Raw genomic sequence first — 22721 nt, 5'->3', positions numbered from 1 at the left:
TATGGCATAGCATTCATCAGTGTAAAAATCCAAGTTCTGGATGTAAAAGTCCCCCAAAGGGACTTCAAATGTGTAAAAAAAAAAAAAGTTCAAAACACTATTACACTACCCCAAAGCCCCTCCCCCAATAAAAGTTGAAATCACCCCCCTTTCCCATTATATAAATAAAACATATAAAAATAAATAAATAGATAAACATATAATATACCGTAGCGTGCGTAATTGTCCGATCTATTAAAATATAACAAGTGTCATTGCGATCGGTACACGAAAAGAGGGGGAAAAGTGCGCAGATTACCGATTTTATGTTACATTATATATTTAAAAAAATCAATAAAAAGTGATCAAAACGTCCGATCTTCACAAATATGGTATTAATAAAAACTAGAGATCATGGCGGAAAAAATGACACCCCATACAGCCCCGTAGGTGAAAAAATAAAACCGTTATAAGCGTCACAATAGGCCAATTTTATTAATATTTAATTGCCAAAAAAAAGGATTTCATAAAAAAATATATATATAACATTAGAGAATCTGTGTAACCTGCATATGGTTGTGTTCGGACTGACCTATAGAATAATAGTGTCAAGTCGCTGTTACCATATAGTGCATTACGTAGACACAGGAACCCCCCAAACGTTACCATATTGCATTCTTATTTACGATTTCACCTATTTATATCTTCATAAATAATATATTTGGAATTCCATCATACATGTGATGGTAAAATGAAAGATGCCATTACAAAGTACAACTATTCCTGAAAAAAACAAGCACTTACATGGCTTGTAGATAGAAAACTGAGAGTGCTAGAGCTCTTAGAAGGGGAGGAGGGAAAACCGAAAGCACTAAGATCAAAATTTGCGCGGTCCACTGGGTCATTTTGGGCCTGGTCCTCAAAGGGTTAAATACGTGCAGGTGGCTCTGGATTGGCAGACGACATTAGCAGGTGGAGACAAGCTGTCACTATAAGTCCAGAGCACCCTAGTGGCCAGATGTGTCATTGCAACAGGAGGTGGAAGAAGACATTGGAAGACACAAGCTACCCCAGGATGAGCATGGAGCACAGCAGAGGAGCGGACAGGATGGCGCTGCTGCCGGTAAATCTCGCCTGGCAGTGTTACACTAGCACAACCACTACACTGAGATCACAGCAGCTTTGTCAAACAGCCAATTGTAAGGGAAGCTGGGTGTGATCACATATTGATGGCCTGTCTTGAGAATGCTAAAATGTAGATGCATTACACTGGTGTGAATAATGCCTAAAAGTAATTGAAAGTAAACATATTGAATTTTTGAATTTACAGCATTAGATAAACAATACTGTGTTCCAAAACCAGAAAGATAGGACAATAAAAGATTTAAATAATAATTTCTAGAAAAAAAGTCCGCTTAAGCCAGCTCAGTAATCAGTTGATCCATGCAAGTTTATCTTCTGAAATCCCCAACAATCCCAAGATATCGGCTTTTGCCAGCTACATCTTTCCCCTGCTGTGGGTTCTAATAGGAGAATGCAACACTTTGAAGATGGTTCACAAGGTTCATGTAACACGTTAATGGGCCAGGTTTTTCTTGGTGCTAGTGCTTACAAAGTGAAATTCTCAATTACATCCATAATGCTATTTGCTAGTAGTTACCATAATTGTTACTTTCTAATGTGCTCAGGTGTGTCAGCGTTCTCAAATAATTTAGAATAGGTTATAAAATTAGCGCTCTGGAATTAAGGGCGCTTTATAAATAAATAATAAATAACACAAAATCATTAGTTTTGTCTGGAAAAGTCTTTTAAGTCGATATCTGGACACAGACAGCCTGTCTCCCAGTAGAAGGAGATACAAAGTGGCTTAATAAGCTCAATCTATTCGTCAATAGGTTTGATCACACACCAGCTTCTCCCACCCCAGCATGTCATTCAGTACTCTCTCACACACTAAATATCCGCACAGTCCATGAATGAGTCTGTAATAGCACTGGGCAGTACTGTCAGTGACAGTGTGCTTCAACCAAAGTGCGAGAAGGAACACTTCTTTCTTGCGTAGGTTTCTTTAACATTTTGCAGCATAAAAATTGTTAAATTGAGTGGACACAGAGCCTGTGCCACCCGCTCCGCCACCCTCCTCTGGCACAGCAGGTGTAAAGGGGCCTGATGTGAAAATTTATTCACACAACAAGCTTGTGCAAATAAATGTATTCGCTTCTGGCCCCTCTATGCCAGAAAATGGAATAATAAATGTCCCCCATAGAATGCATGTAGTAAAGCCAATTGGATTTGTACTTACAGATAGGTTCTTGGCAAGATCTGCATAATTAACTGAAAAAGAGAAAAACTGAAAAATTAGTCATGTGAACTTGAAAACGTGTTGCATACGCGTACGTACGTACATACATATGTAAACACACACACTTAAAATACATTTTCTACAAGCTAAAGTGACCTTGTGCACAGTGAATTTATGAGGTAAGACATCTGCATATTCTTTGCTACCTGTTATTCAGTTGCTTTTCCTTTATTGCTTGAAAGCGCAGAACTTATCATAACAACTTAGAACATAATAATAATAGACATTATCCTAATGTCATGGGTCATTTACTTGCTTTCATATATGGATATTTGTGTTAGTCATATAATACACCATATGTTGGCAGGTAAGGTTGGTGATAAAAGAGCAAAGAGCTGTGTGTGTTTTAATAGATTTTTTTTTTTTTTTTTTTTTACACAAAATGTACAGAAAATTCTGTAACTACATCTGCATGTTGTATCACCATATTGACCGCACTGTAAGGCTATGTTCCCACACAGTATTTTTCAACCAAAACCTGGAGTGGATTGAAAAACACAGAAAGGCTATGTTCAAACGCTGTTGAAATTGAGTGGATGGCCGTCATTTATTGACAAATATAACTGCTATTTTAAAAAGCCTTTGTTTTGAAATATCGGCCTTTATTTGGAATCAAATGGCGGCCATCCACTCAATTTTAACAGTGTGTGAACATAACCTTTCTGTGTTTTCAATACATTCCTGGTTTTGGTTGAACATTCTGATCAAAATACTGAGCAAAAATACTGTGTGTGAACATAGCCTTAAAATGCCAACTGGACAGGTCAAAGAACACGTCATGCCTGATAAGTAACAAAGTAAGATCATATAAGTGGAACAGGACATACATGAGAAATAGTCATCTGGTAGCCGCGTAGGTCTCAGACGTGCTGCTGGTCCATAAACAACAATGTAGTCATCAGAGACGTTTACATAAGATGTCAGATAAGCAATATTTTCACAACGTGATTCTTCCATACCTGGTACATAAAAAATATAAACAGTTAATATAAGTAACATCTATTATATAAAATAAAAAGGGAAATGTAAAAATTTGTTATATGTTTTAGTAAAGTTACTAACCTATACACACACACACACACACACACCTTTTCTCACATAATTTATTCATCATGGATACCCACGCCGGTACATATACAGTATGTTTCTGGCATAATGACTCTCTGCTATATATACACACTATTCCTTACCATACATCAACCCATAACAATCTACTTTAAAAAAATAAAAATAAAAAAAATTATATATATATATATATATATATATATATATATATATATATATATATATGTTTATGACGGTTCCTGCTCCTCCGCCCTTTTTGGTTATCAGTTTCACTATGGTATCTTCATTGTTTCTCTCTGGATTATACTTTTTGTATTTGTACATTTATAAAATATAAGACATTAAATATAAAGCATTAAATAAAAATTAAAAAAAATAATAATTTATTTAACGTACTTGGTCAAAATTTGAGACACTAATCTAGTGTATTTCTTGGTTGTATAAAACCTAGCATCATATAATTCTGGTTCAGAACTAAGTGATACAACCAAGTAAGAATGAAGCCATGTTTACAGACCATGAAATAAAAAAGGTAAAAAGAAGGACCACCAACAGGTCATGTTTTAAGGACTTCGTAGTGATATAGTAAGTGATATAATTATAGTCAGTGCATCAGATATCACCACAGATGTCCTTCATATGGGATATCTTCACATCATGACCTGCTGGTGGCCGTTGAGAACTGGAGTTGGGGAAACACTGGACTTAAAATTTACTTTTAATTTTAAAAACTTTTGACATGTTATAGAGACCTCCACCGATCCCTAGAATGTATAGGAAGGTGTGCAGCTTGTCCGGCACGAGAATCTTCCATACAGAAAAGAGATCACTGATCTCAGGGAGACCAGCCAAAGAAAACTGTCAGCTGCTGTTTAAAGCGCTCAACATAGTGAAATACACATATGGGGGGGGGGGGGGGGAAAGAGCCCGTGGAGCCTCATTTAAGAGTCTTGACACCAGGACTAGCCAGATATCCCTCCAGGGAAGGGCCCAGCCAAGGGGTGGCTTCTGTAGGGAAACCACCGTATTAAGTGGCCTTTTAGTCTGACTGACTTCAGTCTGGCCCTTCTAAAGAGGCTAGTCCTGTGTTTCAAAACTCTTAAATGTGGCTTGACAGACTTTTTTTTGCACATGAGAATCCCTCATAGACTTAAATTTGGACTCAGTTGGTATCTGAACACCCAGAACCTGACTGATCACAACTTTTGATATGTCTCCATGGTATAAATAAATAAAAGAGTCCAAAATCATCCATGTTTTTTTCAAAAAAATTTCAAATTTTTATTGCATATCCAGATACCTAGATTTTTGGACAAACTTGGATGCTGTTATATTTTTTTACTTATTTATGTGCACATGATTTCTGGTGCTCCAGCGTGCATCCAAAATTAAACTGATCTTTTAGATCTAAAGACCCACCCCTATTTTTAAACAGAACTAAAACTTACATAACCTAAATGCAAGGTTAGAGGTGGAAACATGAACACACTCTATATAGTTTTGTAAGTATTACAGTCCTGACAAATGTTCTTACCATGGTCAGAGAGGAGCAAGAGATTGACACATCTGTCTAAATTCATTTGCTTAAGTCCATCCATCAACATTCCCACAATTCGGTCTACAGTCATAAGGGCTTTTATCACCTGCATAGACATTCAACGTGAAAGGAAAACAAGCAAACATTATATAAAATATCAATATGAAATGGAAACAGGTGGCAGGCATTAAAGGGGTTATCCAGCGCTACTAAAACATGGCCACTTTTCCCCCTACTGTTGTCTCCAGTTCAGGTGTGGTTTGCAATTAAGCTCCATTTCCTTCAATGGAACTGAGTTTCAAAACCCCACACAAACTTGAGACAACAGTAGGGGGAAAGTGGCCATGTTTTTGTAGCGCTGGATAACCCCTTTAATCACAGAGGACCATATCCATACACTGCAAACCAGAACCATGGCAAAGATCAGCTTATGTAAAACAGAAGTGGTGCTCAGGATGGAAGTAAGCACAAACATGTACACAAGTAGAGGGAAGAAATCCAAAACTCCAGAAAGAATCTCATTTATTTAAGCTTGAAATCATAGCAAGGTGGGAGACGTACAAGTAAGGCGTGTTCCTGAAACAGCTATTTCGGGTGTGTCTCCTTCCGGTCTGAAGAAGGGCACGTGCCCAAAATGGCCATCCTAGAAACAGACCTTACTTGTACGTCTCTCACCTTGGTATGATTTCAAGCTGATTCTACACAACTCTTGGTGAGTGACAGATATTTTTTGTTCTGCTAGCGTACATGATATAAAATATGCCTTTAACATTTCTGTAAAGACACAGCTTTAAAATGTACATGTCCAGGCATTGCTTCTTCATGTATATGGATTAAGAACATAATACTGACTCGAGAGATACGGAAACTGCACAACTACCGGCTTTAATTAAAGCGAATGCACCTCTCTAACTACTTATTTTAAGTTACATATCACATGATCGGTGCCGCTGTGCACTTTGTAAAGATGCCATCCGTTGTACTTATGCAAATGTCCTGCAGGTCTAGTTGCTTTCAATGAACCAATATCGCCTCCCCTTAGTGATGCATCAGGCCAGGGACAGACTTGATTCTGAAGGAGGTGTGTCACTGAGGGGAGCAAATATCTGTGCGCTGGGGATGCTGGGTCCATCTCCAGAAAACCAAACCAGACATCTGCATACATACAAACCAGAGGAGATCTCAGGAACCAGAAGAACTGACCAGATTGTTACACTTTGCACGGCGGCACTGATCAGGTGGATTATTGAGTAGTTATAGTGGTACATATCAAATCAAAGCTTGTTTTTTATTATTGGAAGTTTTAACTTCTGGGTTTGATTTTTAAAAAGTAACCAGAGTTTTGCTAATAGCAAAGTAAACTACTACATTATGTTGTTTAAAAGGAGTTGTCCACTAATTTTTTAAAGAAAAAAAAAGCAGCGCTCATCTGCCATGATCCCCCACCATTACTATTTCGATGATGCCTGGTTCCCACTCTTCACCACTTGCTGGTGACAGCTCAACACCAGGTGACCCAGCATATCTATTGTTGGCCAGGTGTCCACTTCCTCGTGTCAAGACGGAGACCAAGAAGCCAAGGAGCAAGGGGGCCCAGGCGCCATTGGAACTGCAGTGGTGAGGAGCTGTGACACGTAAGTGTGCTTTTTCCCCCCTTTTTTGCCCAGCCTAGCTAATGGCCTGTAAAACATTCAAACCATTGTTAACAAATGTGTTCGTTAAAATTGCTCCATTCCCATGCTTATAGCACTTTTATCCTTTGGTCTATGTAAGGTGTCATTTTTTGTGTCATGATGTGTTCTTTCTATCGGTACCTTGATTGTGCATTTGCAAGTTTTTGATCGCTTTTTATTACAATTTTTCTGGATTTGATGAGAGCAAAAATGTGCAATTTTGCATTTTTTTGTGTGCTTATGCCATTTACAGTGCGAGATCAGGAATGTGATTAATTAATAGTTTGGGCGATTATGCACGCAGCAATACCAGCATGTTTATTGATTTATTTTTATTTATAACATGGGAAAAGGGGGGTGATTCTAACTTTTATTAGGGGAGGGGGCTTTTTATTGATAATAACACTTTTTTTTTTTCTTTTACACTTATACTATAAGTACACTCATAAGTACGGCGCTGACCCCGGAAGGAGTAAGATGTGTGGATTGCTCTTCCGGGACAACGTCCCGGAGGAGCGATCCACCCCACTAGACACCAGGGAACAGCTGCATCAAGTAATCGGATGCAGCTGTCATCTTTGACAGCTGCATCCGATTACTTTATTAGCGGGCACGGCTACGAGCAGCACCCGGGACCGTGGCGGTTCAGAGCGCGGCTGCCTCGCGGCCCCGCTCTGAACACATGGAGGCGGCCCTGGACGTACGGGTACGTCCAGGGTCGCCTAAGGGTTAAAATAAAAAATAGAAAAGAAAAAAAAAAGTGTACACAATGAGGGTGATTTGTCAAACATAGTGTAAAGAGAAACTGGCTCAGTTGCCCCTAGCAACCAATCAGATTCCACCTTTCAGTCCTCATAGACACTTTGGAAAATGAAAGGTGGAATCTGATTGGTTGCTAGGGGCAACTGAGTCAGTTTCTCTTTACACCATGTTTGATAAATCTTTTGCAATGACTTTAGAAATAGGCAATTTTTGGAAAACCCACTTTATAAATTGCAGAGCTAAAAACAGGACAACCTGTGTAGACTCATCAACTCAGGCATGCACATTGAGGTGATAAACATTGAGGAAACAATCAGGTATTGTACTTACTGCACTGCTGACTGGGCCATGCCTGTGTCCCGACGAATCTGGTTCTTCTAAATACAGAGTGTAAAAGTGTGGTCTAAATCAAACAGTGCCGAGAACGACACACACTTGTCAATTATTTTGAACTCGTAACATTCTAAAATAAAGGATTAAACTAAACATTTACGAGTCAGAATGTGATCTAGTGGGGTGCTCTTTTTTTACCTTTATATACCTCTGCAGCCTATAACGCAAATAGGTGTAAAGTTTCTCGTTGTGGTCTTTTTTTGGCTGTTTGACGGTTCATATTTTTGGATTACCCTTTGCACCCAAATAGCATCAGTTATTTCCGTTGTTTATTAAAAAAAAAAAAAAAAAAAAGCTATTATTTGGGTGCAAAATGACGGCAGTCCAAAAAAAAAATGCTGTCAAATGGCCAAAAAAGACATTGTGTGGTCAGGGCCTAATACTGTTAAACAGGCTTCAGCAAAACTGAAATTTTGATCGAACATGTATGGGGAGACAAATGTTCTTATGCACATACACAGAAACGTTAATCTGCTTCCTATAAGGTGGGGTAGGCTAAAGCCAGACAGCTCTGCCACTGACTTATTTCTCCAAGAGCAAAAAAGTCAGGAGGTAAAGCCCTAGAAGGCTTGAACCTTCTCTCTACTGACATCTGTTAAAGTTGCCTTGCACCATATACTTTTCGCTGAATTCCCACCAACTTCGTATAGGGTGTATAGGCACCTTTTGTTAATCAAGTGGAATGAAATGCACTAAAGAGGTGGCTGTAACGTCAAAAACTAAAAATGTACATGAACAGGCATGGCTTTGAACTATTATTTGCACCAATTTCTTAACTTGAACTATAATTTATACCAATAAGTTATAGTTAAATCTATAGCACAGATATAATTAACAGTAGAGGAATTTAGATTATGGAACCTAAGTGGTTAAGATTCTCCTTGAAAGTCATAGATGTATGGAGACATATATTGCCAGTCATGTTCTAAGACTCCTAGTAGAAGTGATACATTAACTTTAAAGGGTTTATCCAGCGGTACAAAAACATGGCCACTTTCTTCCAGAGACAGCCCCACTCTTGTCTCCAGCTTAGGCAGGTTTTTGCTGCTCAGTTCTATTGAATTGAATGGGGCTTAATTGCAAACCGCGCCTGAACTGGAGACAAGAGTCGTGTTGTCTCTGAAAGAAAGTGGCCATGTTTTTGTAGCATTGGATAACCCCCTTTAAGGGAAAGCTGCCTTTAAAAAAAGGGGGTACAGAAAGGTATGTAAAGGTAATATCCTTATGTATTAAGGCAACCATATTATGGTTCTGTAAAAAAAAAATGAAGGTAATATGGATGTAAAAGATGTTTATGTGAAAGCGGTTTGAGGGAAAAACATTTCACTGCCCGTTGTCAAGATTAACGGGGTACTCTGGCGGCAAAAAAAATTCTAATCAACTGGTGCCAAGAAGTTGAACAGATTTGTAATTTACTTCTATTTAAATATCTCAAGTCTTCCAGTACTTATCAGCTGCTGTATGTCCTGTAGGAAGTGGCTTATTCTTTCCGTTCTGACACAGTGCTTTCTGCTGCCACTTCTGTCTGTGTCAGGAACTGTCCAGTAGTAGCATAGGCTTTCTATGGGGGATTTGCTACTGCTCTGGACAGCTCCTAAAATGGACAGAGATGGCAACTGAGAGCACTGTTTAAGACAGGAAAGAATACAGCACTTCCTGCGGGTTATACAGCAGCTGATCAGTACTGAAAAACTAGAGATTTATAAATTAAAGTAATTTACAAATCAGTATAACTTTCTGGCACCGATTTGAAAAAAAAATTCAGCCGGAGTGACTGCAGCCAGTTTTATAATATAGCATAATAAAAGCACTGTTAATCATCTGAAAAGATCTCTCACCTCACATCTTCAGGTAGGCGCAGCCATTTGAGAACAGACATGACTCTAGTTTCAAAAGGTATCGATCTGCAGAAAGAAGAGTATTATACTAAATATTTATCAGCAAGTTTTTGCTTTAGTCTTTTTGGAATAAATGAAGCATAGGTGGGAGCCAAGAACAAGAGCACAAAATAGTAAAAGGAAAACGTCATAGGTCTGCCACTTTCATTGAATTTTTTTTAACCTGTTTTAAAAGGCCGTAGCGCTTATTAATATAAACCCTATGCTAAGTGGGGATTTGTAGGGAAGAGGTGTTTAAATGAAATATACAAAAATAAAATGCATCCGGTTGTCTGCAAGACACATTACCAGTCCGGTTGCATGCACAGCTGAGATTGGTAAAAACAAGATGGCCCCTATTCCACGAGTAATAGTTCTAGAATCTAGATGAGATGTATAGTATTAACAGTCTCCATAGATGCTATGCACCTTCTATGCTTGTCTAACTGTAATTCACATTGCAGTCTTTTAGGTGTGTAACAGTTTCTTTGTTGTGATAGAAATGTTAGGAAATACGTAATCGCCAAATCTCACTTTTTGGCTCATTTTAATACTGCGAGCAGAACACGATTAACACTGCAGTGCGGCTTGTAATTACCCATTGTATTCTTTATAAATATTTGGATACGTTCCATTAAGCTTAACATCCGATCCTGGCCAGAAGAAAGATGCAGTCTTTAACCCGTGGTTCATGGCAGTTATCCATACCTGCCAAATGGAAAATGATAGAACAAGAATCCTCAATAGCTACACTTCTGATATTGTACAATAAGGATCACTTTCATACGGAAATATTTTTGTCAGTAAGTTCTAACAGCATGTGTAAGGAATAAACAAAAGTAAGGGGGGGGGGGGGTTTCTCATTCCCATATTTAGCATAGGTATTTGTAAGCCAAAACCTGGGTTCGGTCCTAAATGTTCGCCATATGGCCATTTTTTTTCTTAAAGGAGTACTCTGGTGATTTTTTTTCTTTCTGACACCAGTTGATTTAAAAGTTAATTTGTAATTTAATTCTATGAGAAGATCTCCAATTTCCCAATACTTCCATTCAGAATAGCCCGATAGCCCTCTCTCCAGAGAAGGAAGCCAGTTGCCAAGGGGTGCCTCCCAGTGGGGAGAACACCAAATCACCCTGATACATAGCCCCTAAGGTTCTCACTCTGTTGCAAGCATTGGGACCTTAATAGGGAGACACCAGGGTGGCCCCTTTAAGTCAAAGTCTAACTCTGTTGCGAGTGTGACATAAGACAAGTGTTACCAAGGCTAGGCATCCATCCACAGGCTGCAGTTTTTTTCACTGATCTCCCTGAGCTCAGTTTTGTTGGTCTGTTTTTCATTGCCCCTAGTAGCCAGAATCCTGCTTCACACTGACAAGGGGAAAATACCCCGAAACTGCAGTCTGTGGATGGATGCCTAGCCTAGACTTTGACTTATAGGTGCCACCCTGGTGTTTCCCTATTTAGGTCCTAATGCTCGCAACAAACAAAAATTTACCACAAGCGAAAAATAATGCAACAAACATTTTGTTTGTACTGAGTTCATCATGTTATTATATTTCTATTTGGACTTTCTGCATCTGACAGATTTTTATTTTAAAGGTTTTTCTAAAATACTATAAAATAATATGTGAGATCACCCTAATGCGATGTTCCCACAATGTCTAATAAGGATGGCTGTTAATAATGATCATGGTTACCATTATAACATATTTTATTTACTTAAAAAGACATTGTGGGAACATAACCAAATTAAGGGGTATTCCCCTCAGAAACTTTCCATGTTTGCTGCTCATGGTGAGACCAACAATTCATTCCATACTTGTTATTATCTATTAAGTCTCCTTCCATAAGTTTTGAGATGCTGCTTTCCATAATCTGTGTGAGCTTTTCTCTCCATCTCCCTCTCCCCCCCCCCTTTTGAGACGCCTGATGTAAACAAGTCCCTGGCAAGCTTTAGCTGCAACTTCGTAGCTTCATTGTAATGCCCGCCATTACAAAGTTGCTATAAAATTGCAGTTAGGGACTTGTTTAAATCAGCCATCTCATATGGGAGAGGTGAGGAGGGGGAGATGGAGAGAAAAGCTCAAACGCAGATTTTTGTGTCTTCAGCAGAAAGCAGCAGCTCAGAAATGGAAGGAGACTGAATAGATAATAACAAACATGTAATGAATTGTTAGACGTACCATGGGCAGCAACAAAAATTATGTTTTAGTGGAATACCTCTTTAATTAAGGAAGATTAAATAATCATGATTTTAAATATAAATAAAAAAACTTAAGACAACATTTAAAGAGGACCTGTCCCCCCCCCCTGTGTCGGGGTGACAAGCTCCTGACCCCCAGCTAGATCCCCCTTATACAGACCTCATCTGGCCGAGTCCCACTCCCAGAGCTGGTCCCGGGACGGAGATATCCCGGTCACAAGCCGGCGCGCGCGCTGTGGGGAGAGGTTCAGCGTCCATAGAGAATGAATGGAGCCGTGAGCGCGCTGCAGAGATGAGTCCAGCTCCATTCATTCTCTATAGACGCCGGACGCCGGACTTCTCCCCACTGCGCACGCGCGCCGGCTTCTGACCGGGATATCTCCGTCCCGGGACTGGCTCCGGGAGTGGGACTCGGCCAGATGAGGTCTGTATAAGGGGATCTAGCTGGGGGTCGGGAGCCTGTCACCCCGGCACGGGAGGTGACAGGTCTCCTTTAAGTGTGGGCCATGGACTGAAGTAGGAAAGTGTTATTTATCTAAATTTTCTTTTTATTTGTACATACAGGTTCTCCTTGGTACCACGAAGGGTGAAATTTCTCAGCGTTTCTTAGGGTGAATGATGCATTCCGGTGAGGATCATACATTTTGTTGTCCACAAGCCCATGTGATTCTGGGTAAAGACCCTGCAATCCAAAAGACAAGATTATGCAGATGATATATCGGGATGAACCTGAACATTTGGGAAGTTCACTCATCATTAAAAGGAGTACTCCGGATAAAATATTTTTCTATCAACTGTTTTCTGAAAGTTATATAGATTTGTAATTTACTTCTATTTAACCTCTAGATGACCTATGACGTAAATGTACAGTACATCATGGCGCTGCTAGGAGAGTTCAGAGGAGGCCGCGCGGCGACCCCACTCTGAACCTCCGCAGTCCCGGCTGCTATCTGCAGCCCGGGACCGCGGCAATTAGCGGGCACAGTCCGATCGCCGTCCCCGCTAACAAACATATTTATTATCGCCGCGTGCCTAATCGCCCGAACTATTAAATTATCACATTCCTGATCCTGCACAGTGAACGGCACAGTGCAAAAAAAATTCGGAAGTGCAAAATTGCACATTTTTGGTCACATCAAATTAAAAAAAAATTGTAATAAAAAAAGTGATTAACCCTTTCCCTCCCGGGCTAATTTTCGTTTTTGGTTTTTCCTCCTCGTGTTTAAAAGGCCACAGTACTTGCATTTTTTCACCTACAGACCCAAATGAGCCCTAATTTTTTGCCCAAATAATTGTACTTTGCACTGGCAGACTTAATTTTTGCATAAAATATGCTGCAAAACCAGAATTTTTTACAACTTTTAAAAATTAAAACCTTTAAAAAATACTAAGGGGGACATTTATCAAGTTTAAAAAAAGCGTATTTTTCGGCGGAAAATGGACAGATGCGAATAAACGTATTCGCAAATGGCCGTTTTACGAATAAAAATATCTGGCCACTTTCCACCCGGTACACCAGGGGGGCGGGGAGGGGGTTTGGAGGGGGCGGAACGGGGGGTGCGGACTCAGAGTCCGCTCAATTCAGCATTTGTTTCACTGAAAAATAGGTCAGGAAACCTACTCCAGCTCTGAAGGGGCTGTAAAGCACAGCTGCATCTAACTGTCCTAATTAGCTGGATCGGGCACTCCCGCTAATAGCAGCGGTCCTGTGCTTCAGTAACGAGCCGGGGTCGCGGCACGGACCCTCTCTGAACCCCCCCAGCAGGACATGCTGGTAGTCCTGCAGAGGGAAGGGGTTAAAAAGTTGTATATACGCAAGTAAGGACACCTTACATTTTTTAAAAACTGTGAAATAAAATAAAGAGTCATGCAAGTTACATATCGTTGTAATCGTACCGACTTGAGGACCATGTATGACATGTACTACCATAAGACAAACGGCGTAAACGCCTCCCTTCCCCCCAAATAAAATAAAAACATTTTATTTTCAATTTCACCTCATTTATCATTTTTTTTTTGTTTCACAGTATAAGTTATTCAAAGATTAAGCCTGTCATTGCAAAGTACAATTAGTAGAGCAAAAAATAAGGGCTTATGTGGGTCTTTAGGTGAAAAAAATGCAAGCGCTATGGACTTTTAAGCACAAGGGGGAAAAAAACGAAAGTGCAAAAATTGGCCTGGTCTTCTAAGGGATAAAAATCTCCACTGTGTCAGACTGGAAAGAATACACCCCTTCCTGCAGGACATACAGCAGCTGATACGTACTGGAAGAGTGAGATTTTTAAATAGAAGTAAATTAGAAATCTATACATCTTTCTGAAACCAGTTGATTTGAAAAAAAAAAGATTTTTGCCAGAGAACCCCTTTATGATAACTGGCACAGCTCTGCTGCATAGGGGTAATTGCCCCAAAAGGCAAATTCAGGTCAGATTTGCTGCAAAGCATTCCCACAGCAAACTGACAGGCTAAAGACAAATCCCCATCCAACTGCGCAGTGTCTGGTGCAAATTTGCCTATTTGGGTTTCCTAATTGCAGAATGCAGAATTTGACATTTAATCTGCAACAAACCTGCAAAGAGTACATAAAAGAAACCAAAATCCTGTAAATTTATAATCCTCACCACAGGATCATGCAGTTTTCTTTGGGGTGGTAGGTCAGGGTTGCAAAAGATGGTATGGTGCAAGGCTAGCTGGATGTAATAGTACTTGTATACATCATGTGTCAGGACAGGGCCGACGTCAGCACCCGGCATACTCGGACACGGCCGCCCAAGGGGCCCCCGACACTTGCCCGAGCAGTGAGCCAGACGCCCGCCAGGCTGGAGGGGCTGGGGAAGGACCTGCCGTGTTTGCTGCACTGGGGAAGGACCTGTGGTGACGTCATGAGGGGGCGTGGCTGGGAACGGGAGAGGATGCAGGTGGATGAAGGACCTGTGATCATTGTCATGTGACATGAGGGGGCGGGGCTCACTTATACCTCCCTTCTGTATGCTGTGAGTTTTAGTCCCCCTCTTATATCTCCTTCTCTAATGGTCTCTGATCTCCCATAATAACAGGCTGGACATGCTGGGAGTTGTAGTCCTATTATATCTCCTCCTGTAATGTCCTCTGATCTTCCTAATAACAGGCTGGACACGCTGTGAGTTGTAGTTCCCCCCCGGTATACCTCATGTAATGCCTCCTGATTGTAACTCCATTCTGGCCTCCTCTATGGTGAACAGACTAGAATACAGACTCCAGGGGGAGGACCTCCTTCTAGCAACTCCATTCTAGTCTCAACCCTACGTGGATGCGCTCTCACCAACAGGCTCAGAGCGATGACATCATCACGCCTGCTGGTGGATCCACAAAGCGCACACAAGGGAGAAGAGGACCCGTCCCCCGATTAGTGAGTATGATTTTATTTTCTTGTGTTGAGGGAGAACAGGGGGAATTACTATGGGGGCAGAGGGCATTATTACTATATGGAGGGCACAGCATGGGGACATTATTACTATATGGGGGGGCACAGCACGGGACCCACAAACCTCCTTACTTTACTGCACATGACACCAAACAGTGGAGTTACTACTGTATAGGAGCCTATGGGTGGGAAAAAGGGAAGGAAGTTGCTGGAAATGTGCGGAGCCTAACATGTTTGTCTGACAGGTCCAGAAGAGATGAATTGTAGCTTGAAGAAATCATCATGGTGGTCTGGGCCAGATGGAGAGGAAACGGAGAGCGATCACCTCAGATCAAAGAAGACGTCACCTGTGAGTTCCTGAATTACGTTTTTTTTCAGTATTTTGTCAAACTTTATTTGGTAGGTGTGGCCCGAGGTGTGCTAGGTGTGCCCCGAGGTGTGCTATACAAAGGGGCCCGCTGAGGCTCTCTCGCCCAAGGGCCCACAAAAACCTGGAGCCAGCCCTGTGTCAGGATGGTGTTGATAGCATTCGCCGATTGTACTACTGTTTGGGTGATGCAAAGTGTAGGGGAATAACTTCTGACACTGGGATTCTGTGAAACAACTGTAACTTTACTGTACAGTCTTGTATAGCACAGATACTGACAGAACACATATACTGCTTTTACGCTTTAAAGTAAGAGTAATTGGTCACTCTCCCTTTGTATGAACAATGCTTATCGCAGGTTAACTGGAGAATTATGAGGAAATCACCACCAAACTCCAACAACAAAGATCCAGGCACAGGTCCGACCAATGGTGACCAGATGAATAATCTAAAACTATAAAAGTTTATTTTAAAAAAAAACGCGTTTTGGAACCATACTGGTTCCTTTTTCAAGAGTCATATCATTAGCGATTTACGTTAGATGGTGTTAGAAGAGATAGTAGGTGAAAATGAAATGCAAATCAGAAAAAAAGATTGTTACAGAAAGAGGCGTTCTGGATTCAGCCTCTTGGTAAGCTGAACCCAGGAGGTCTGAATGAAATATGCGGTTTCAGTGCGTTTTTGTAGCTTTGCTTGCTTAGGGGATTCTAATTGATACTACAATATTATCACGAAGGATAGTACAAGTGTAAGATGTGAAATTTGTAATATGTTGAGTTTCTCCACGAAACTTCGCAGAATCCGGCGTCTGCTCCGGCGACGCCGATCATCTCCATGAAGACGACAGTGCTCTGATTGAGCCGTAAAAGGACTTTTTGTCTCTCACACAGCATCGGAACTTCATGAGCTCGAGTGTTGGGTGATACACCATATGTGCATTGTTGTCCTGAAATATTTTTGGATAAAGAAACTGAAAAGAATTCTTGGGGTGTATCTTCTATTTCATTGTATTTTTAATAAACTTTTATAGTTTTACATTTTTCATCTGGTCACCATTAGTCAGACCTGCGCCTGGATCTCCGTTGTTGGAGTTTGGTGGTGTTTTCCTTGGTGGAGTTTGGGAGTGGCTGCAGTTCGCAGGTTTATACTTTTCATGCTATTCCGAGAGTTGTGCCTCCTGTTCAGCACAACTCTATCAGGTAAGGGTCACCATATTCTATCCATTCACCCCTTTTACTGGTTAAAGTCAAAAGACATACCTTCAGTTTTATATGTGATGGGGGATTAAGTAAACAAAAAATTAGTAAAAATAAAAAAAAACAAATGGCAGTACTTACCGTTACAATACTATAATGGTTTGGAAAGGTTTTTGATGGATACACTGGTCGTAAAGAACGTGTGTATGTTCCACATTTCTCTAAGAAGTAAGCAAAATACAAGAAGTCAAAGAGAAGTAAAACCATAATAGTACCCTGATTTAGGCCTAGTCTAAATATGTGACTGACACTGGGACAAGGGCAATGATCAACATTAACAAATACCTTCTCTATATTGCCCTGAAAATTACTTTTGTACTTTTGTTGACTAGGGGAAAAAAATCACCAATAATTACACTGTTGCCTCCATAATCAGATTCTTTTCTTAACTATAGGCTAATTTTTAAGTTAGCGACCCACACGTATAAGAAACCTTGACGTGGTGTGTGGGCTCATGCACTTAGTTACATTTTGATCAAACTCCTGATGTTAGTAATATATAGGGCTGAGAAGCAGATGGATCAGTGATAAATATATGAATGTGCGACCATGTCTGTTTTTTTCTCCACAGTATTATAGGCTAATTATATGATATTTTTATTTTATTTGTTCTATATATAATACATGCAACATACATTACCATTCACAAGTTTGGGGTCACCCAAACAATTTTGTGTTTTCCATGAAAAGTCACACTTATTCACCACCATACGTTGTGAAATGAATAGAAAATAGAGTCAAAACATTGACAAGGTTAGAAATAATGATTTGTATTTGAAATAACATTGTTTTTACATCAAACTTTGCTTTCGTCAAAGAATCCACCTTTTGCAGCAATTACAGCATTGCACACCTTTGGCATTCTAGCTATTAATCTGTTGAGGTAAGCTGGAGAAATTGCACCCCACGCTTCTAGAAGCAGCTCCCACAAGTTGGATTGGTTGGATGGGCACTTCTGGCGTACCATACGGTCAAGCTGCTCCCACAACAGCTCAATGGGGTTCAGATCTGGTGAATGCGCTGGCCACTCCATTACCGATAGAATACCAGCTGCCTGCTTCTGCTGTAAATAGTTCTTGCACAATTTGGAGGTGTGTTTAGGGTCATTGTCCTGTTGTAGGATGAAATTGGCTCCAATCAAGCGCTGTCCACTGGGTATGGCATGGCGTTGCAAAATTGAGTGATAGCCTTCCTTATTCAGAATCCCTTTTATCCTGTACAAATCTCCCACCTTACCAGCACCAAAGCAACCCCAGACCATCACATTTTTTTCCAGTCTTCCTTTGTCCAATGTCTGTGTTCTTTTGCCCATCTTAATCTTTTTCTTTTATTGGCCAGTCTCAGATATGTCTTTTTCATTGCCACTCTGCCCTGAAGCCAAAAATCCTGCAGCCGCCTCTTCACTGTAGATGTTGACACTGGTGTTTTGCGGGTACTATTTAAAGGGAACCTGTCACCCCCCGTGCCGGGGTGACAGGCTCCCGACCCCCCGCTAGAGCCCCATATACTTACCTAATCCCGCCGGGTCCCGCTTCTGGAGGTGGTCGGGTGACGGAGATATCAGCCGCTGCAGCCCGGCGCGCGCGCTGAGAGATGAGTCCAACACCCATAGAGAATGACAGGAGAGTCCAGCGCTCCGTCATTCTCTATGAGCGTTGGACTCATCTCTCAGCGCGCGCACAGTATTCCCTCAATCAAAGACTATAGTTGTCTCGTATTAAGAATGGGGAAATAAGTGATATGTAATAAAAAATATATATATAGGGTTCTAGTTATAGACAGACAAACCGATAAAGAAACAACTGAACCTTAAACTTATATCAACATGAAAAATCTTTATTATTTAAAAACACATATAGACAAAAGAGAAGGAAAAAAGCAATGAATCACCACTGGAAAAAAAGTTAAAACAAACAACAACAATGAACATACAAGCAGGGGGTTATAGATGTGGACCACATAAGGTGTAATTTACGTAACAATAATGGTAATACCCTGTCTACTGAAGTCAGAAAGACATACACCTATATGTTATTAAGAAATAATAAATATAAGGTGCCAATGTGCTAATGCAGGTATATTACCAAGGTAAAGATGAGGTAAAGGGGCCACCAGCAGCCCCCCCCCCCCCCCCCCCGACGTACGTTTTCGGCTATCCGCCTTCTTCAAAGGGGTTGCCGAAGAAGGCGGATAGCCGAAACGTACGTCGGGGGGGGGGGCTGCTGGTGGACACTTTACCTCATCTTTACCTTGGTAATATACCTGCATTAGCACATTGGCACCTTATATTTATTATTTCTTAATAACATATAGGTGTATGTCTTTCTGACTTCAGTAGACAGAGTATTACCATTATTGATACGTAAATTACACCTTATGTGGTCCACATCTATTACCCCCTGCTTGTATGTTCGTTGTTGTTTGTTTTAACATTTTTTCCAGTGGCAATTCATTGCTTTTTTTCTGCGTATTTGTCTAGATGTGTTTTTAAGTAATAAAGATTTTTCATGTTGATATAAGTTTGAGGTTCAGTTGTTTCTTTATCGATTTCTCTGAAGGGAGTAGTACACACCGTTGTAGGAAATCTTCAATTTCTTAGCAATTTCTCGCATGGAATAGCCTTCATTTCTAAGAACAAGAATAGACTGTCGAGTTTCAGATGAAAGTTCTCTTTTTTTGGCCATTTTAAGCGTTTAATTGACCCCACAAATGTGATGCTCCAGAAACTCAATCTGCTCAAAGGAAGGTCAGTTTTGTAGCTTCTGTAACAAGTTAGACTGTTTTCAGTCTGTGAACATGATTGCACAAGGGTTTTCTAATAATCAATTAGCCTTCTGAGCCAATGAGCAAACACATTGTACCATTAGAACACTGGAGTGATAGTTGCTGGAAATGGGCCTCTATACACCTATGTAGATATTGCACCAAAAACCAGATATTTGCAGCTAGAATAGTCATTTACCACATTAGCAATGTATAGAGTGTCTTTCTTTAAAGTTGGGACTAGTTTAAAGTTATCTTCATTGAAAAGTACAGTGCTTTTCCTTAAAAAATAAGGACATTTCAATGTGACCCCAAACTTTTGAACGGTAGTGTATTAAATAAATAATAATAAAAAAAAAGAGCATAGCAGGATAGACAGCACTTCGTCTTTTGTGACAAAACTAATAACAGTGTAACAGAACAATGTAAAACCAAGAGGCGACGTTCACACCATTTTTAAGCCAAACTGTTAGTTTTTTTTAAAAAAAATGGTTGTTTGCTATAGGGATGAGCTGAAAAGACTGCCATATTTTGTTTTGTAAAAGGACCCCCATAATTATCATTTTAACAACCAGTCTGAGAGAAATGCAGAGAACGTATCCTGGTCCAGATAATATAATATGGACATTATAAAAAAAAATATAGCCTGCAGTATGTAAAAGGTAATAATAATCTTATCATGAAGGTCTTTACAGCTTCTCACAACGAATAGGGTACTCACTTAACTTGCTGATAACAGGAAGGAGACCTCCCCATGTTTGTAAATACTCAGCTCTAAACCCATCCAATGAAAATAAGATGACTGGGGGCCGAGTGAACCTATGAAAGCATAAATAATAATAATAATAATAATAATAATAATAATAATAATAATAATGTAATTAATCAAAATAATAAGTTAAAAGGGCTTTGTGCAGAATTAGGGAAGTATGACTACTCTGTATCAGAGAATCAGTGACACATTCTGCCAAATGTGGGGGGGGGGAGGATTCTCTTCCAAAAAAAGGTCAAACATACAGTAGTATAAATAATATAAACCTGTCTAAAACCTTGCTTTGTCATCTGCTCTTGCAAACTTAAGTTGTGATTGGTTGCTATGGGCTTCAAAGACCGGTTATTTGTGTTGTTTCTTTTATAGTCTCTAGAGATAGAGCATGCTCGAGTCAGAATGCTCAACATTTGAATATCGGTGGCTGGCAGAGTAAGATGCAGCCCTAAAGAGTCTGGGAAAACATGGATACAGCCAGATGCCATAAGTATTCAAATGCAGAGCGATCCGTCTTGCTCGAGTTGCACTCATCTATAATTATATTACCAAGTGTTTTTATGGCTTTTTAAAGGGCATGACTCCACTTCATACCGCTCCTCCCCAGGTGTTGGGGAAAGATGGATCCAGTCCTGGCAAACTTCTCCCAGTTTCCCAGGAGTGGATGCTTATTTTCCCAGCACCTGAGGAGGAACAGCATGGAACGGAGCAGACTTCAAAACCCGCAGCCTGATAAGCAGAATGCAAATGGGAAGAAATTGTTTTGTTCCTACTGTAGATTTGCTCATCTCTAATTTCTTGCTTTTCCTCAGTAAACTGTATGTGGGTTCCCAGCCTCTCTATAATGGACTCCAGCAATCAAATATATTATCAGCTTTGGATTTCACAAAGTTGTAATTAACTCACCCAGCTGGGCAGACTGGTGTTGGGATATCCTCACATTTTTCTTCTATCCAGCTTTTGTTTCCTAAAAAGTAATACAATACAATTTAATATTGTCATAGGTCACAGAGAATTGCAAAAAAAAACAGTGGTCAGGCTAATAGGAAGATAGATGTATAGAGATATAGGGGGTATGTAATAGCCCAATTTTTTTGCACTTGTGCACTTTTCACATGCTATGCAGAAATCTCCAGTCCATGCACAAAAATCATCAGAACACACACAGGCCTTCATAAAATTGGACCAATTTTGCACTTTTCTTGCCTTAAAAAACGGCAAACAAACTAGGTCAGGGTCTGACTGGAGTACTACTGCACAATATTTTTTGCGCATAATAAAAAAAAAATTGCACATAATAAATCTGGCTAGAAAAGTAGCTAAACCATGCCCCTAACATGCCCCCCTCGGAGCAAAAAAAAATTAAAAATGGTGCAGCCAATGTAAAATGCTCAAAAAGATGGGAGACTGCTTCATACTGTAAATGATGCGGAAATGTTACGCTCTCCGCAAAAAAACACTAAATACATTAGAATAATGCTGCAAAAAGAATGATACATGTGCCCCATAGTGTATATACTGTATAATTTACACACACACACACACACACATTATTTATATATATATATATATATATATATATATATATATATATATATATATATATATATTATTATTATTTTTTTTTTTTTTTTTTCTTATATCCGTATGTGAGAACTGTCATTAAAAGTCATTATTTATAGATGATGGTTCTTTTTTTCTTTTTCTCCAGATGTGAGTGAGGGCGGGATGGGGAGGTAAGTAGGGATTTAAAAAAAATGCTGATTCTGTTGTATACCTTCTGTTGTGGGAAACAGTCAATATAATCAGTGAAAAGTAAAAACAGATAAAATAATAAACAACATTACTGTGGCTGCATAGAGAGGTTACAACTAGATACACTCACCTCTGCAGACCGCATCATAATTTACGCAGCATTCGTCGGTGTCCCTGCAGTCATCAGAGCAGGAGCACAGACTGTTAGGAAGCCTTTTCTCTCCACATCTTAGTTTGTCACAAGTCCAGATGTGCGCTGCGTATAAGGCGACAGCAATAGATGTTACTGTGTTACTGTATATAGTGAGTACTGTTGCTTAGTAATAACAAGGACATTAATTTAAAAAAAAAATTCTGTTGATATATATTACAGTTAGTTTGAAAGCTAAGAGTATTTTACTATATATTCATGTTTACTGAAATTAAAGGGATTCCATCCTAAGGGGAGACCCCCTTAAATTCTAATGAGGCTTGATGTTCTGTTTGCTGAAAAACCACTTATATGATAATTATACGAGTGGAAAAACTTGACACACAGCACAGGACTGTAGTAAGACTGG

General features: G+C 39.9%; 1 protein-coding gene across 1 annotated transcript in view; it reads right to left on the bottom strand.

The window, feature by feature from the left end:
• The window catches only part of ENPP1 (ectonucleotide pyrophosphatase/phosphodiesterase 1), a 70031-nt gene that overhangs the window by 25506 nt on the left and 21804 nt on the right, over positions 1-22721 (bottom strand). The window contains exons 4-14 of the mRNA XM_069974971.1: positions 22292-22417; positions 21313-21373; positions 20362-20459; positions 16959-17038; positions 12414-12533; positions 10247-10356; positions 9610-9675; positions 7709-7781; positions 4941-5049; positions 3169-3300; positions 2282-2313 (exon numbers count right to left, since the gene is read on the bottom strand). Of these exons, the coding sequence (XP_069831072.1) occupies positions 2282-2313; positions 3169-3300; positions 4941-5049; positions 7709-7781; positions 9610-9675; positions 10247-10356; positions 12414-12533; positions 16959-17038; positions 20362-20459; positions 21313-21373; positions 22292-22417 (1007 nt within the window). The remainder of the gene's footprint in view (positions 1-2281; positions 2314-3168; positions 3301-4940; positions 5050-7708; positions 7782-9609; positions 9676-10246; positions 10357-12413; positions 12534-16958; positions 17039-20361; positions 20460-21312; positions 21374-22291; positions 22418-22721) is intronic.

This window comes from Dendropsophus ebraccatus, chromosome 6 (genome assembly GCF_027789765.1).
Source record: "Dendropsophus ebraccatus isolate aDenEbr1 chromosome 6, aDenEbr1.pat, whole genome shotgun sequence".
Lineage (NCBI taxonomy): Eukaryota > Metazoa > Chordata > Amphibia > Anura > Hylidae > Dendropsophus > Dendropsophus ebraccatus.
The sequence above is the reverse complement of the archived record's forward strand: the minus strand, read 5'-3'. Positions and strand labels throughout refer to the sequence as shown.